This window comes from Aspergillus flavus, chromosome 1 (assembly GCF_009017415.1).
Source record: "Aspergillus flavus chromosome 1, complete sequence".
Taxonomy (NCBI): domain Eukaryota; kingdom Fungi; phylum Ascomycota; class Eurotiomycetes; order Eurotiales; family Aspergillaceae; genus Aspergillus; species Aspergillus flavus.
In genome coordinates this window covers 2,395,125-2,409,797 of record NC_092406.1, presented here as the reverse complement: position 1 = coordinate 2,409,797, position 14,673 = coordinate 2,395,125, and the positions used below count along the sequence as shown (strand labels likewise).

Sequence of the window (14,673 nt, the reverse complement as noted above, 5' to 3'; positions counted from 1 at the left end):
TCACATCTCGTTAATAAGTATTAAACCCCCTTCGCACAAAGTTCAGTGCCGATAGACATTGGTGAGCGTGAGATTTTTACACTTATAGCAGACATGCTATTGTTGCGCCTTCAACTCTGTAGTACTTCCCTCCGCAACCGCTCCTGACACTAACGGGATTATAAGACAACTAACTTGCTAACCAGTGAGTCGACGAACACAAGTTGTGTGCCCACTTAGTCGAGGGGTATCGGTTCAGTGGATGCCATTTTGCGCTTTTTCTTCTTCTTTGGTCGTTTGTTCTCTGTGGATGCCCCTTGTTCAAACGGAGATGCTCCGGATGAGAGCGATCTGGGAGATTCCTGTCGAGCTATTGTGGGAGTTTTTTCATCCTCAGATAAACCCGAAGGGCGTGGTCTCTTCTTTTTCTTCTTTCGCTCCCGTAATGCGAGCCCAGGGTTAGTTTCAGCCACGTTCAAAATCCTGGCCGCCTCTTCTGGATCAGCAGGACTATCATCTGTGGGGTTCAGAGCCTGATCCTCGACGACAATTGGGGACACTGCTCGAGGATGGAACACCTTGGCTTCCACAGCTTTCTTAAGTTCATCCAACTGTTCATGCAATTCTTTATGGCGAAGCTTTTCAGACCGCTCAAGTTCACTGATACGGTCAAGCAGTGACGAAATGTTAGTATCATGCGCACTGTGCGCTTTCGTGATATCGCGGAGTTGATCAAGAAATGCTTGATGTCGATCTGATGTAGCTTTTTTGAGTTCATGAAGGTCATCTTGCAACGACTTAATGTCACTAGCATGCGTTTCAACTTTTGCAAGACTGCTGGTATTGACAGACCTTACTTCTCCGACATCATTGGCCAACCTTTCCAGGTTGCTAGTATTGACAGACCTCACCTTTTCGATATCATTGGCCAACTTCTCCAGACTGCCAGTATTGACAGACCTCACTTTTTCAACATCATTGGCCAAGCTCTCCAGACTGCTAGCCACTTGGCTTAGACGGCTATCGAGCTTGTTACGCTCTTCACGTAAACCGTCCAAGAAACGATCGTCAGACTGTTTCTGTGACCTAAACTGGGTGTCATATTTGGATATGGACTCCTCAAACTTTGTAGATAAAGACTGGAGTTCAACCCGCAATTTACCGATGTCATCATGGCTTGGTGGCGGATTTTGCCTTTTTTGCTGCTCGTAGTGCTCCCAAAGAGGTGCAAGTGATCCTGAGAGACTGGCATGGTCGTTTCTCAGCTTGTTTATCTCATCAAGGCGCAAAGCTGCTTCCTGCTGGGCCTGCCTGATGACAGTGTTTTGGCTTTGACACAGGTTATCAACGACCGTTTTCAACCCGGAATATTGCTCCAGTAACTGACTAGCAGAGGGGTACATCTCCTGCAGCGCGACAACCATGTTCCTCGCCAACGGCTCTGTAGTGAGACTGTTGTATCTGGTTTCCAGAGAATGCAAGCCAACCCTAACAGTCTCCACCAACTGCTGTGTACTTTGCAATGACCCTGACAAATTGGCAACTTGTTGTAGGGCCGTGGATGGATTTAATTCACGCAAGGTCTTCACCTCGCTCGATAGCACGTTGCAATTGTTCTTCACGATCACTAATTCCTCAGACGCTTGCACTAGTGACTTTTTTAAGTCTTCCACTTCCGAAAAGTGCAAGTCATCCTTCATCTCCTGCAAACCTTGCAATTGCTTAAGTATGTTTTCGAGGCTCTCAACCTTTGTTTGGAGGTGAGATGCAGAAACTTTATCCACGTTTGAGTCATTTGTTGCCGTGACTGCTGGAGGTGCCGTCCTCGTAGATTCAACAGAGCCAAGACGGGTATCAAGCATATCTAATCTTTGACCCAGTGATTCAATATCAGATATTTTCTGTTGCTGCTCCTTGGTCGTTTGGTCAACTTTACCGATAGCAACCGAAAAGCTTTTCTGGCATGTCCGCAGGGATTCCAATTCTGTACCCAAAGCTGTTCTTTGCTTTTGCCATTCATCCACTTCTACGTGGAACTTTGTCGATACGCTTTCTTCCACTTTGGTTGAAACGCTTTCCAAGCGCTTCTCGAATTCCAACGAGATTTCGTCAAGGCGAGAGGACTGGTCTTTGGTCTGCTGACTCAGGGACGTTCCGTGGTTTTCGAGCGATTTCTCCAGTATAGTCATTCTCGCCTGGAGGCTCTTGAGCGTGTCCTCCAGAGAGCGGTTTTGATCTCGAAGGCTAATGGCCTCGTCTTTCGAACGCTTAGCATCTTGCTTGGTTGTTTCGATCTCTTCTTTCAGTTGATCATATTTATCCACTAGACTAGGTCCTGCAATTATAGATGAAGTCCAGTTTGCTTTCAATACTTTCTCCAATTGATCGTAGCGCGACAGGTGCTCCTTCAACGCGCCATCTATACGAGCTAGATGACCGCCTTCGTCGTTCCATGTTTGCTGGAAAAAAGCGGTGGTAGAAGGGAAACCCTGCTGAGCTTTCGTTCTCTTTAGAAGACCTTCAGTGGTGCTTTGCTTCTTCTGTATAACTTCCTTCTCCGATGTTAGACTAGCGGTCTTTACGGCGGCTTGTATCAAATCGGAAAGTCGTTGTACGAACTGATCACCAGGAGCATCAGCCCGAGGTTCATATTGCCGTGAAGCACTGGGGGATGTGAAAAACCTTCGCGATTGGGTGTCTTGCGAGGTTGTTCCATAAGGGGGCGGTGGTCTGTTTAAGCGGGGGTCGCGCGCATTGGAAGTGAATGTGTGCTCGGAGCTCATTTTGACGACAAATTCACAGCGACAAGAAAAACTATTACACCGAGTGGACCAATATGCATCTCAGGATGAGGTCACAGATAAAGCATATTTAAAAATAAAGTGAAAGCAGATTAGCATTGATGGGTAGCGTAACTACTCCAACCTAGTGCCCATGTCTGGTCATGAATGAATCAAAGATGAAGATCTCGACGTGCTTATTTCACCAAGTCTGGTGGCACCTCATTTACAGTGAGTGACTACTGTAGGAGGTAATGAAACCCTGACGGAGCTCGTTTGCCTAGCAACCCTAGCTGTTGACGCGAAACCAAATGTTATGGTGGAATTAATTTACTCCATTCTGCCGGGCGGTGACACGGGCGGCGGACCGCCTCACGTATTCTGCCCTTCGCAGCTCTTTTGTCCAGCCCGTGAACAAGGCGTGGAACACAGAACAGTTTCGGTGCTGCGCAGACCTTGTAACGGCTCAAGGAAGAGAGACTCGCGATTACAAATATTCGACATGGCTGCGGTGAGTCAAACAGGACTTGCTATCTTTGCACTACTCGGGTACTGATCTCGAAGAAACAGCAAATCTCGACTGTCGCGGAGACCAAGGAACTCCGTGGCTTGAACCTCATCGCTGCCCATTCGCATATTAGAGGACTTGGTGTCGATGCCGATTCTTTACAACCTAGGACCTCATCGCAGGGCCTTGTGGGTCAGGAGAAAGCGCGAAAGGCCGCCGCCGTAATCTTGCAGATGGTCAAAGAAGGCAAGATCGCTGGCCGCGCAGTCTTAATTGCAGGGCCTCCCAGCACAGGTAAAACAGCACTTGCCATGGGGATGGCACAATCTCTTGGCTCCGATGTCCCCTTCACAATGCTAGCTTCTTCAGAGATCTTTTCAATGGAAATGTCGAAAACCGAAGCACTCACTCAAGCTTTCCGAAAGTCCATTGGTGTTCGGATCAAGGAAGAAAGTGAGATCATCGAAGGTGAAGTGGTGGAGATTCAGATTGACAGGAGCGTCACTGGTGTAAGTGTCACTATAAATCCTTTCAGGCGAGAGAACATGTCCGTGCTGATACGCTCAGGGTAACAAACAAGGGAAACTCACCATCAAAACCACCGACATGGAGACAATCTACGACATGGGCACTAAGATGATCGACTCCATGACTAAAGAACGTGTCATGGCTGGCGACATAATTTCTATCGACAAGTCATCGGGCAAAATTACGAAGTTGGGCCGTTCGTACGCACGTTCACGGGATTATGATGCGATGGGTGCTGATACCAAATTCGTGCAATGCCCCGAGGGCGAACTCCAAGTGCGTAAGGAAATTGTGCATACTGTGAGTCTCCATGAAATTGATGTCATCAACTCGCGGTCACAAGGATTTCTGGCTCTCTTTTCCGGTGATACCGGAGAAATCAGGAGCGAGGTTCGGGATCAGATCAACACAAAGGTCGCCGAATGGAAGGAAGAGGGCAAGGCGGAAATAATCCCTGGTGTTCTATTCATTGACGAGGTTCATATGTTGGATATCGAATGCTTTTCCTTCATTAACCGCGCCTTGGAAGCTGAGCTTGCGCCAATTGTCATTATGGCCAGTAATCGCGGCCAAGCCCGCATTCGGGGGACAACCTACAGTTCTCCCCACGGACTGCCCCTGGATTTTCTTGACCGCGTGGTCATTGTGAGCACACAACCCTACTCGGCTGATGAGATCAGACAGATTCTGGCCATCAGAGCTCAGGAGGAAGAGATTGATCTCTCTCCGGACGCTTTAGCACTTCTGACGAAGATTGGCCAAGAATCAAACCTCAGATATGCCAGCAATATCATCACTACTTCTCACCTCCTGAGCCAAAAACGAAAGGCAAAAGAGGTCAGCATCGACGATGTTCAGCGCAGCTACCGACTATTCTATGACCCTGCTCGGAGCGTCAAGTTTGTGAATGCGTATGAGCAGCGCTTCATTAGTGACCAAGGCAATGTAACCTTCTCTGCTGCAGCAAATGGAGGAGACGCTATGGAGATCTCATAGATTCATTCCTTTATAGACATTCTGGGTGATATTGGGTGATTTCTGGTGTTCGAATGGCGGAGCATTCCAGGTGACGTGCGAAAAGGAACAAATAGTGCGACGTGATCTGTTTTCCTTTCTATTCTTATTCCCTGTGTTTTCTTTGCAGTATCAAATTATGTATGATAATGCTGGCGCTTGTTCAGAGCTCTGTATGGGTACTTTTGCAATTTGGGTTCGAATCGGAATTTATCGAAAAGGAGCCTTCCCTCGAATGATAATCATGATGTTCATATTCATTGCTTGGTATCTATTGGTGCTATGCCTACGACTCCCACCCAACCTTAGCTTTCATTATTGTACAAAACTGGCCTGAGCATTCCATCCATCCTCGTCCGTCGTTCTTCGGAATTCGACACCCTCACCGAAATACCCGGCATTTTTCCACGACTCCATCGTTGCACTGTCGTACGGTCCGTGAACAATCCCACCATCTCGGGCGTCCGACCAACGGAATTCCCACATTGCAGGGGTCTGCTCGCTACTGACAGGGTCTGTATCTTGTGAAGGGGGATCAACCCAATCCTCACCTGTTTCACGGCGATACTGACGAGTGAGTAGCTCGCGTTCTGAATCATAGATGTCCGCTTGGCCCCGAGTCATGAGGATATCTGCTGCCCCCGTGATCGCATCGATCGCCTGCTTGCGAGCGACTTCTTTGGGGTCATCCTCCGTCATCTCCGTATCCTCTGTGTCCCCATTCTGCTTCGACCTGTTCTTGTTGCGTTTGTTTTGCCATTTGGGTTTTTTCTGAGCCCCTTTTCCTAGCCTAGCCAATGCTTCCAGTATAGTTTCGCCTCGATCAAGGTGAGTTATAATGGTTTTCAAGGCGTCTCCCGTTAATACACTATCGTCCATCCGATCTTTCTCCTTCCTGTCGGCTTCTCTTTTTTCCGCGGCTTCTTTGGCACGCCGAATATCTTTCTTTGACACCCCGTCAAGCCACGAATCGTAGACGGCATCAGGGTCTATGGCCTTCCGTACATAATTTCCTTGGTCATCAAACTTGCCCTCCTCCTGCTCAGTCCGCATATTGAACGCATCAAGTAGAGGCGCATGCTTTTTCTTTGACCCAGCACCCAATTCCTCGTCCATATTCTCATCAATCCTTGCGCGGTCTTCATCTGCGACATCGCTCTCGCTTTCGGCTTCATCGTCGTCGATCTCATTGGGGCCTTTAGTCAAGTCTGCATGTAATGTGCCACCACCTTTGGAAGACGCGACCTGGCCTTCGATCTCGTCGTCTCGAAGAAATCGCACAGACTTCTTGTTCTTCCTTAGAGCATCGTCGGCGTCGACCTCTTCCGCGCCGAAGTCTTCTTGTAGCTCAGCAAACATGTCATCATCATCTGCCGCATTTTCCTTTTGTTTCTTCTTCGCCAGGACCTCGGCTCGCGCATCAAAACCTTCATTATCGCTATCCGAGTCGTAGCCGTCAAGATTCACAGCTTTGCGACGTACTTTCTGTCCGCGCCGACCGATCTCGTCCGCGTCTAATACTGCATCGTCTTCGAGCGCATCCGGAGCAAGAGCAGAAGGGTTCCGGAGATCAAACCTAGCTTTCTTGCCAGAAGGTTCATTTGGGTCGTCCTCGGAATGTTGATGTGTGCGGGTGAAGTCTTCACCAGCCCGCTTGGGGCGTGGCTGAAAGTCGGACATAAATTGTAAATGAGGTGAGAGTCACCGTAGTGCAAGGCAGAAAAATCAGAATGAAGTGATCGCACTAGTCTGAGGGCTCCTCCAGAGCTGGATAATATTTGGACACCGGAGACGTGAGCTTTTATGGGAGGAAATTGCGTTGCTGAAGCTGTACAAATGGGGTCGGGTCGGAAAATCATTGCGGAGCCATTTGCGTCACTGCGGGCGGGCGATAAGCCTTCGTTTCCCTAACTTAACTACTACCGACCTTCTTGGCCGTGCAATTCGAACATCCTAGTCTCTCCGAGCAAGCAGTACGAAAGCTCACTTATCTTTCTCTAGGCAAGAATAAAGGAAACTTAGACCCAGTGTCCCCATTAGGGTGTTGCTCAACCGGTGCCTGAGTGTTAGCTACTGCGGGCTTCCCATTATGGTGAGCTTCAGAGGAGTCCCGCTGTTGTTAAGTTCTCCGTGTACTGATTTTTGCAGTTCAGCTCTAATTACTACGAGGATGATCCGATGGATGGCGTCTTCAGCTCCTCCATGCTCCGCCATGGAGGAGCAACCCGCCGTTTCGACGAGTATTACCGCTGTTACCCCGTCGCCATGATGCCTGGCCCTGAGAGAGAGAACGTCAACCACGGCGGTAAAGTCATCATGCCACCCAGTGCGTTGGACAAGTTAACTCGGCTACATATCACATATCCTATGCTCTTCGAACTGCATAATGGTGCACGAGAAAGGTTGACTCACGCGGGTGTATTGGAGTTTATCGCTGAAGAGGGGAAAATTTATTTGCCTTTTTGGGTAAGATTGTGCACTGTCCCATGGACTTTACTTATACCCAGTTCCCAAATTATTTCCTCTGCTCTACTAGCGCGCTTTACCGTATTGAACGCCATCATACTGATGCAAAGCGTCATGTGTAGCTCATGCAGACCCTCCTCCTCGAACCAGGCGACCTAGTACAGGTCAAATCGACCGATCTTCCTCCGGGCCAGTTCATCAAGCTTCAGGCCCAGTCAACGTCGTTTCTAGATATAAGCGATCCTAAGGCTGTGCTTGAGAATGCATTCCGCAACTTTTCATGTCTGACAAAGGGCGACGTCTTCACATTTGCCTACAATGATCAAGTCTATGAGATGGCGGTTTTGGAAACTAAGCCAGCCACCAATTCGAATGCCATTTCCGTCCTCGAAACAGACCTGGAAGTCGACTTTGCCCCTCCTGTAGGATACGAGGAGCCGCAACGCCCAAGTGGTACCAGTACTCCCCGCAGTGGTGTGAGCGCAACGAAGCTTCCGGCTGGCGGGTTACTTCATCCCCATGGAACCATGGCTCAATCAATTAACTATGCCGCCATTGCCCCTGAGTCTACTGACGCCGCCGCGGGGGCAAAAGCGGTGTCGTCAAACTTCCTTATCGGTGGACAGCGTCTGAATGCGAAAAAGGGAAGTAAGGCTCCAACTCCAAAGGCCTCAACACCAACACCCGGAGCCACAAACCCTCAACACCCTCCTCCTGTCAGGCGGACCAACGGGCCAATGCCGCTCCGGCTCCCGCCTAATCAGTTATTCTTTGGATATGCAATCAAGCCCGTGCAGAAGCGTGACGAAAGCGGCCAGGTTGTCGAGGACGAGAAGCCCCGTTTTCAGGGAAGTGGTCAAACGTTAAGAGGGAAAAAGAAGGATACCGGAGGCTCTGCAACGCCCACTTAGTGCAGCGTTTGAGGCGGAGGCTCAAGGCCCAGGGACAAAGTGACATTGGTGAATAGTGCCGTCAAAAGATCATGTGCTAGGAGCAATCTTGAATTACTGGCGCACCATCTGTTTCATTTTTTTCGATGTTTCTATTTCTTTGTCTCAGAATACTATGAGCAAAACAAGGACGGCTTGATTTATAGAGCATAGCGTGGTATGGGCTGGCGTTAAATAAGGAAATCACTTTTATGGGACAAAGCCCTAGTTATTTCAACAACGGTAGGGTTGAGTCAGATCGTTGCTTAGTATACGAAGTAGAACCTGGAAAGAACCCTTAGTCCAGGTACAAGGAGTCAAGGACAAATGAGAAGGGCGGCTCCACCCTGGGAACCACCAGAGATCACAATAAAATGCCGTGCTCATTTCGGAACCCCGATTTAGTGCTCCTCTAGTGTCTGATCTATCGACTCCCTATCGACTCCCCCCGTTTTAATATAGATACGAAGTTAAATCCTCCTTTAAATTCTCTTCGCCGGTTCTTCCCCTTATTCGCACCGTTCAGTAGACATAGAACACACAACCCAAAGTCAAGACCACACTCTCAAAACAGCCAAAGCGCGACACAAGATGTCGCAACCTAATACCCGGGAAAACCCCCTATCCGCATACACCAAACTATCCCCCTCAATCTATATCCAAGAACCCCAGTCGCAATCTGAAAGCAATGGCGCCCCCAAGACCATCATCCTAGCATTCTGGATGAATGCTCCCCCAAGAGCCCTGTCCAAATACGTCACCGAATACACCCGCCTAGCACCCACAGCCCGAATCATCATCATCCTAAGCTCCTCGAAGGACTTCATGACACGATCCGGCAAGAAGGCGCAAGAAGCGCGCCTTGCCCCAGCCGTCCAGGCTCTCCAGGCCTCCTTCTCCTCATCTTCTTCATCCGAAGAGAAAACCAAACACCAAGAACAAGTATTCGTGCACATGTTCTCCAACGGCGGCGTCTTCTCCACAATCAGTCTCTTGACTACTTACCGAAAGACCGTGGGCCGACCACTCCGCATCTCATCCACCATCTTGGACAGTGCGCCAGGCGTAGCGACGGTATCTGGCGCCATGAAGGCATTCTCGTTTGCGCTTCCGGGTCCGTGGCTTTTGCGCTTGCTTAGTAAGGTTGCGCTGTGGGTGTTTTTTGTGCTGGGGGCGCTTGTGCGCCGTCTTGTTGGGATGTCAGATGCTGTTAGTGTTGCGCGGAAGGCGATGAATGATCAGAGGCTGGTTTGTGGTGGTGAGGGTGGGGATAGTGGGAAGCCCAGGCGGTGCTATATCTATTCGGATGCGGACGAGTTGGTGGATTGGAGGGATGTCGAGAGACATGCTGTTGAGGCGGAGGCGAGGGGCTGGGTGGTTACCAGGGAGAAGTTTCTAGGGTCGCCGCATGTTTCGCATATGAGAGCTGATCCGGAGAGGTATTGGGGCATTGTGAAGAGGTATTTGTTGGTGGGATCAGGGTGAGTGGATTGTTGGGGCTTTGTTGGAAGGTTTGGATCATGTATATACTTACTATTCGAGGGCATTGGTTATGCTTCTGGGAGCGTGACATACTTGTGACCGATTTCACATATCTTATGGTCATTCTTAATTTATAATAAGTGCTTATCCTGGAGTTGACCACGGATATGATACCCAGAGATCACGTCGACGCCTTCAATCTTGTATTACTATATGTTTTAGATTTCCCCCTGCGTTGTACAGAATAATCAAACCATTTTATCCCTCTACCTTGTTCGCTTTAGCGCAAGGATTTCTTTGAGCGCAAGAAAAAAAGAACCTTAAAAAAGACTTGCCTCCCTGCTAAGACAAACCTTCACAACTTGAGCAGCCCTTTCCCTACCGGCTTCAACCCGGGCTGATACTAGTACTTAGGGTACTCGGCCCTCGAGCTGGTTGGCCTCATATTACTGGGTGCCTTTGGCACCTAATTTAGTATCTGCCCTGTTACGTGTTACACACGCGTATGTATATTCTCTGTTAAGTTTTGTTTGACTTTGAAAGAAGACTAATAATATCGACTATTATATGGATACCTAATAGGACCATATACTAACCATCATAGATGAATTTATTCGAATTTATCTCCTTACGAGGCCTCCACGTGGGATGATCTCTGGTCTTGAGTGATATCTATACAAATATGAAGATCTTATAGTCCTCAGACCGTAGTGTAGATACTACTTGAAGAACCCATTTTATCATTATTAGATAATGCCGACAAAAACATACAAGCCCTTCTCACGGGAGAGGGAAGATTACAACGGCTACCAGGGCCAAAGCCACCTGGGGCCCCGGACCATAGCCAGGGATAAGAGGCTTTGGTCTCTTCTCGACGTCCCGAGGCCTCCGCCGTGCTGCCCACGATTCTGAGCCAGGGAATGGCAGCTGCCCTAAACAGACCTCACACTAGACTGTGTTCAAGGCTATTCCGTGCCTAAAAGAAGAATAGAAGTGTGCTAAAGAGGTTTATGTTTGACCAACGTATCATTTCTATACAAATCTCAAGTTCTCATCAAGAAGTCAACCAAAATCACCGTGCGCTATGCATGCAAACGTTATGTACAATCAAGCCACATTAACGCCTCTTTTTGACTTTTGAAAATCCTCGCATATAGATCCTTTTTTTTACTTTTGTAACCCTAACTTACCTTCCCCTTGTTTCCGGGAACTCATCCTCAAGCTTCAACCTTGCCGTAACATTCATACTCATCAGCTCCTGAATAAGAAGCTTGGCTGCGTACGGGATGGCCATCTTGACCACACTCCGCGAGGATTTGCAGCGCTGACACCAGTTCAAGTAGCCCATGAAGCCGCACTGCTCGCATACATCGATCTCATGACGATCTGACGAGATCATCAGTCGCTCAAGGAGAAGCTGACTGGTTCCGTAGGCAATCAGACAGTCACGTTCCATCTCACCTAGACGGAGACCACCGTCACGGGAACGACCCTCTGTTGGCTGACGAGTAAGTATAGCTCGAGGACCACGGGCACGAGAATGCATCTTATCTTGAACCATGTGCTTGAGCTTCTGGTAGTAGATAGGACCGGTGAAGACGTAGAATGGTAGGGCCTCGCCGGTGATTCCCGAGGTTAGGTAGTCTTTACCACCATAGCTGAATCCCTTGTCGATAAGAATTTGAGACATTTCCTCGACGGGACTGCCACCGAAACAAGTTCCGTACCCGTGCTGGCCCGCTAGGACGCCGGCCTTTCCGGCGACGAGCTCCAACATTTTCCCGACAGTCATTCGAGAGGGGAAACCGTGAGGGTTCATGATAATGTCAGGATTGATTCCTTGATCTGTGAAAGGCATGTCGGCCTGGTCGGCAATGATACCCACGACACCCTTTTGTCCGTGACGAGAAGAGAACTTGTCACCCACCTCGGGTCGACGGGTTTGGCGGGTAAGCACCTTGATGAGTTGATTTTCGTTCTCTGTGGTGGAGACCAGGACTTGGTCAATATACGCAGGGTCGTGTAACTTATATGTCATAGGTGTAGGTGTGTATTTGACTGGCCGACCCATATCAGAGCCAGGAAACCCAGAGGCGAGAGACTGATCAGGAGTAGACTTGTTAATGTAGACTTCACCAGCATTGACCTGCTCACCAACTGCAGCTAAACCATCGCTCTCAAGAAGAGCATGTTTCCGTATGGGGGCGTCATTGTCGTACTCCGGTGGCATCAAAATGTCCTTCGTCCCGTTGGAATAACTCTTCAAGTTGGCAACGGACTTCTTGAACACCTGACAACGCCCAAAACCACGGTCGACAGACCCCTTGTTCAGAACCAAAGCATCCTCAATATCATAGCCGGAGTAACTCATTACTGCGACCATGGCATTGTGACCGGCTGGTAGTTGATCGTATTTCGTCAGCTCAATAGTGCGGGACTTGACCATAGGCTTTTGAGGGTACACCATGAGATAGAGGATCGAATCAATGCGAAGGAATTGATTCGATGCGATTGCGCCAATAGCTTGTTTACCCATAGCACATTGGTAAGTGTTACGTGGTGACTGATTGTGGTGAGGGTAAGGGATCAGGCCGGCGACAGCACCAAGAACGGTGAAGGGCTCAATTTCCAGGTGAGTCGTGGCCTCAGTGATATCCTTTTCATAGATTGCGATCAACGAGTCGTTCTCTTCGTTGACATCCAGATACTCGACTAAGCCTTGAGCAAGGAAGTCATCGAACGACATGGTTCCCTCGCGCAATTTCTTCAGGTGATGCGATCTAACCCTATTCTTTCCGTTCTCGACAACAATAAGCGGGCGACAAATTCGTCCATCATCGGTAGCGACGTGTACAGCACGCTGGTGATGATTAATATATATACTGACGAACTCGGAGATTCTGCCCATTCGACGCAATCTCCGGAAAGCGTTAAGGAAAGACTTCGGACGACGCGTCAGTGCCATTGGTGTTCCGTTGATGGAGATGGTGTAGCAACCAGGGCCGTAAAGTTCCTTTCCGCCAAGAGTGGAGATATCTTCTGCGCCTAGCATGAAGATCAGATTTCTTATCGGGCCCTCTTCGTCATTAGTCGTGATATGGGTCATAAGCGCCAAGTTCTTCACAAGACCACAAGCTTCACCTTCTGGTGTATCTGCGAGACACAGCATGCCAAATTGAGATGGCTGTAGAGCTCTGGGACCGCTGACCTTTCGGGTTTTCTCGAACTGACTGCTAATACGAGTCATCATACCCAGTGCCGCGATATAGCTCAGTCGACTGAGCACATGAGTAACACCAGCACGCTCCATACGGAAACGCTTCAAGCTCCAGTTACCCGTTGAGATAGCACGATTCATACCTTGGGTGATATGGTTGCTGTGCATGCTCATAACAGTCCAGGCATCAAAAGCCTCAGCTCTGTTGCGTTTATTCAAGACCTTGTCAACATTCATTTTGATATCGAAGCAGAACTTCTTGAAGAGATCCTCGAAAAGGAGAGCCAGTAGCTGACCAGCCAATTCCAATCTCTTGTTACCGAGGTAGTCCCGGTCATCCACCAGGGAAGGATCGTTCTTAGCCATAAGAACACGACGCGCCATGTGAGCAACATAGACGGCCTTTGGTCGAAAGTTCATGTCTTTGACTTCTATGTGAGATATTATAACAGATGCAATGGCTTCAACAGCTTCTTGCACATGGGTCCGGCGATAATTGTTTTGTTTGCCGCGGTTGATCTTAATTCGAGAGCCAATCCAATCCAAAGCTTGTTGCTGTGTGTAGATGCCGAGCTTAATGGCCTCCTCGAAATTAATCGCAAAGTCTTCCTGGTACACTTTATCGATACCAGCAACAAGAAGGAGCATCTCCTTGTCGGTATGGATGCCCATTGCTTTCAGCAAAATGACGATAGGGATATCCTCGCTAAGCACGTTATGTTTCACGTAAAGCTTGTCCTTCTTGAGAACGATATAACTCTTAGATTTGCGCTCGTTGGAGGAACTGGTAATAGAGGTTAGAGGCGGATAGGGTATAACTATTGATGCACAATGAGCTTACCTAGTAACGGACGCCTGCACGATTTCCTTCTTCGGGTCCGTTTCAACGATAATTCTGTTCTTGCTCAACTGTTCTTGGACTAGAATAACCTTCTCTGTACCGTTCACAATAAAGTAACCGCCAGGATCCAAAGGACATTCATCCAACACAGTCATCTCTGCCGGGGTCTTATCGGACAGAACACACTTCGAGCTACGAAGCATGACCGGCATTCGGCCAATGGAACAGCCTGTCTTCTTCACACGCTGACGACCACGTATATATTCGAAATCAACTTGAATCGGAGCCGCGTATGTGGTATCACGAAGTCGGCATTCATGCGGACTTACGGTCGACCCTGTGAATCCTGGGCCAACATCTTGCTGTTCGTCTGCACGTCGTGGAGCCCCAAGATAAATGTCGGTAAATTTAATGTAGAAGTTGTGGTCTATATCGCTACGGATGATAGAACTTGATTCAACGATCTTCTTCAACTGTACTTCCACGAGGTAGTTGTATGAGTCAATGTGCTGCTTGACCAACCCCTTCACTTTCAAGAACGCGGGTAATAAATTCCATTTATCCTTGGCCGTGTTGATTGGATCAGTCAAAGACTTGTTGTAATAGAAGGGCTCTAGGAGCGCATCGAAAGGATCGCGGTGGCGATATGGTACATGCGGGTGTTCATCGGCCTGGTTACTCTGCTCCTCGACGCTTGGTTCCGGCTGCGTAGGATTTGATGCCTGTTTCGATACGGAGGGACGCTTCTGTGTCGATGAAGGGCCTGCCGCTGCTCTTCTCGATGCTGTCGTAGCCTATATGAACACCAGAGATTGTCAGCATGAACAAAGGATACATTTTATCAAGATGCGGAGAAGTATTTGCCGTACGTCTGCAGATCGCGCGGCAGGAGCTTGTGGCTTCCTACGAGGAGGCATTGCTGTTGTAGA

General features: G+C 48.8%; 6 protein-coding genes across 6 annotated transcripts; 3 read left to right on the top strand and 3 right to left on the bottom strand.

The window, feature by feature from the left end:
* Nucleotides 1–215: 215 nt before the first annotated feature.
* F9C07_886 (putative paramyosin) lies at nt 216–2,762 on the bottom strand (the record flags this gene model as incomplete). The annotated part of the gene is made up of 1 exon (XM_041284186.1): nt 216–2,762. The coding sequence occupies one exon, from the start codon at nt 2,760–2,762 to the stop codon at nt 216–218; it is 2,547 nt and encodes an 848-aa protein (XP_041141044.1).
* A 354-nt stretch (nt 2,763–3,116) lies between these two features.
* Nucleotides 3,117–5,052, top strand: F9C07_2279229 (putative AAA family ATPase Rvb2/Reptin). Its single transcript, XM_041288515.2, has 3 exons — nt 3,117–3,270; nt 3,330–3,776; nt 3,835–5,052. Exons 1-3 carry the CDS (start codon nt 3,262–3,264, stop codon nt 4,789–4,791), a joined length of 1,413 nt encoding a protein of 470 aa, XP_041141045.1. The 5' UTR covers nt 3,117–3,261; the 3' UTR covers nt 4,792–5,052.
* Nucleotides 5,053–5,124: 72 nt separating this feature from the next.
* Nucleotides 5,125–6,489, bottom strand: F9C07_884 (uncharacterized protein; the record flags this gene model as incomplete). The annotated part of the gene is made up of 1 exon (XM_041284185.1): nt 5,125–6,489. The coding sequence occupies one exon, from the start codon at nt 6,487–6,489 to the stop codon at nt 5,125–5,127; it is 1,365 nt and encodes a 454-aa protein (XP_041141046.1).
* Nucleotides 6,490–6,755: 266 nt separating this feature from the next.
* On the top strand, nt 6,756–8,440 carry F9C07_883 (ubiquitin fusion-degradation protein). The gene is made up of 3 exons (XM_041288516.2): nt 6,756–6,901; nt 6,958–7,275; nt 7,398–8,440. The coding sequence occupies exons 1-3, from the start codon at nt 6,899–6,901 to the stop codon at nt 8,184–8,186; spliced, it is 1,110 nt and encodes a 369-aa protein (XP_041141047.1). The 5' UTR covers nt 6,756–6,898; the 3' UTR covers nt 8,187–8,440.
* Nucleotides 8,441–8,795: 355 nt separating this feature from the next.
* F9C07_882 (putative indole-diterpene biosynthesis protein PaxU) lies at nt 8,796–9,689 on the top strand (the record flags this gene model as incomplete). The annotated part of the gene is made up of 1 exon (XM_041284182.1): nt 8,796–9,689. One exon carries the CDS (start codon nt 8,796–8,798, stop codon nt 9,687–9,689), a length of 894 nt encoding a protein of 297 aa, XP_041141048.1.
* Nucleotides 9,690–10,872: 1,183 nt separating this feature from the next.
* Nucleotides 10,873–14,661, bottom strand: F9C07_881 (putative DNA-directed RNA polymerase III, beta subunit; the record flags this gene model as incomplete). Its single annotated transcript, XM_041288559.1, has 3 exons — nt 10,873–13,687; nt 13,745–14,538; nt 14,614–14,661. The coding sequence occupies 3 exons, from the start codon at nt 14,659–14,661 to the stop codon at nt 10,873–10,875; spliced, it is 3,657 nt and encodes a 1,218-aa protein (XP_041141049.1).
* Nucleotides 14,662–14,673: the final 12 nt, after the last annotated feature.

Coding starts and splice junctions, on each gene's coding strand:
- F9C07_2279229 (XM_041288515.2), top strand. Junction 3,777..3,834: donor TTGACAGGAGCGTCACTGGT/GTAAGTGTCACT, acceptor TGATACGCTCAG/GGTAACAAACAAGGGAAACT.
- F9C07_883 (XM_041288516.2), top strand. Junction 7,276..7,397: donor AAATTTATTTGCCTTTTTGG/GTAAGATTGTGC, acceptor CGTCATGTGTAG/CTCATGCAGACCCTCCTCCT.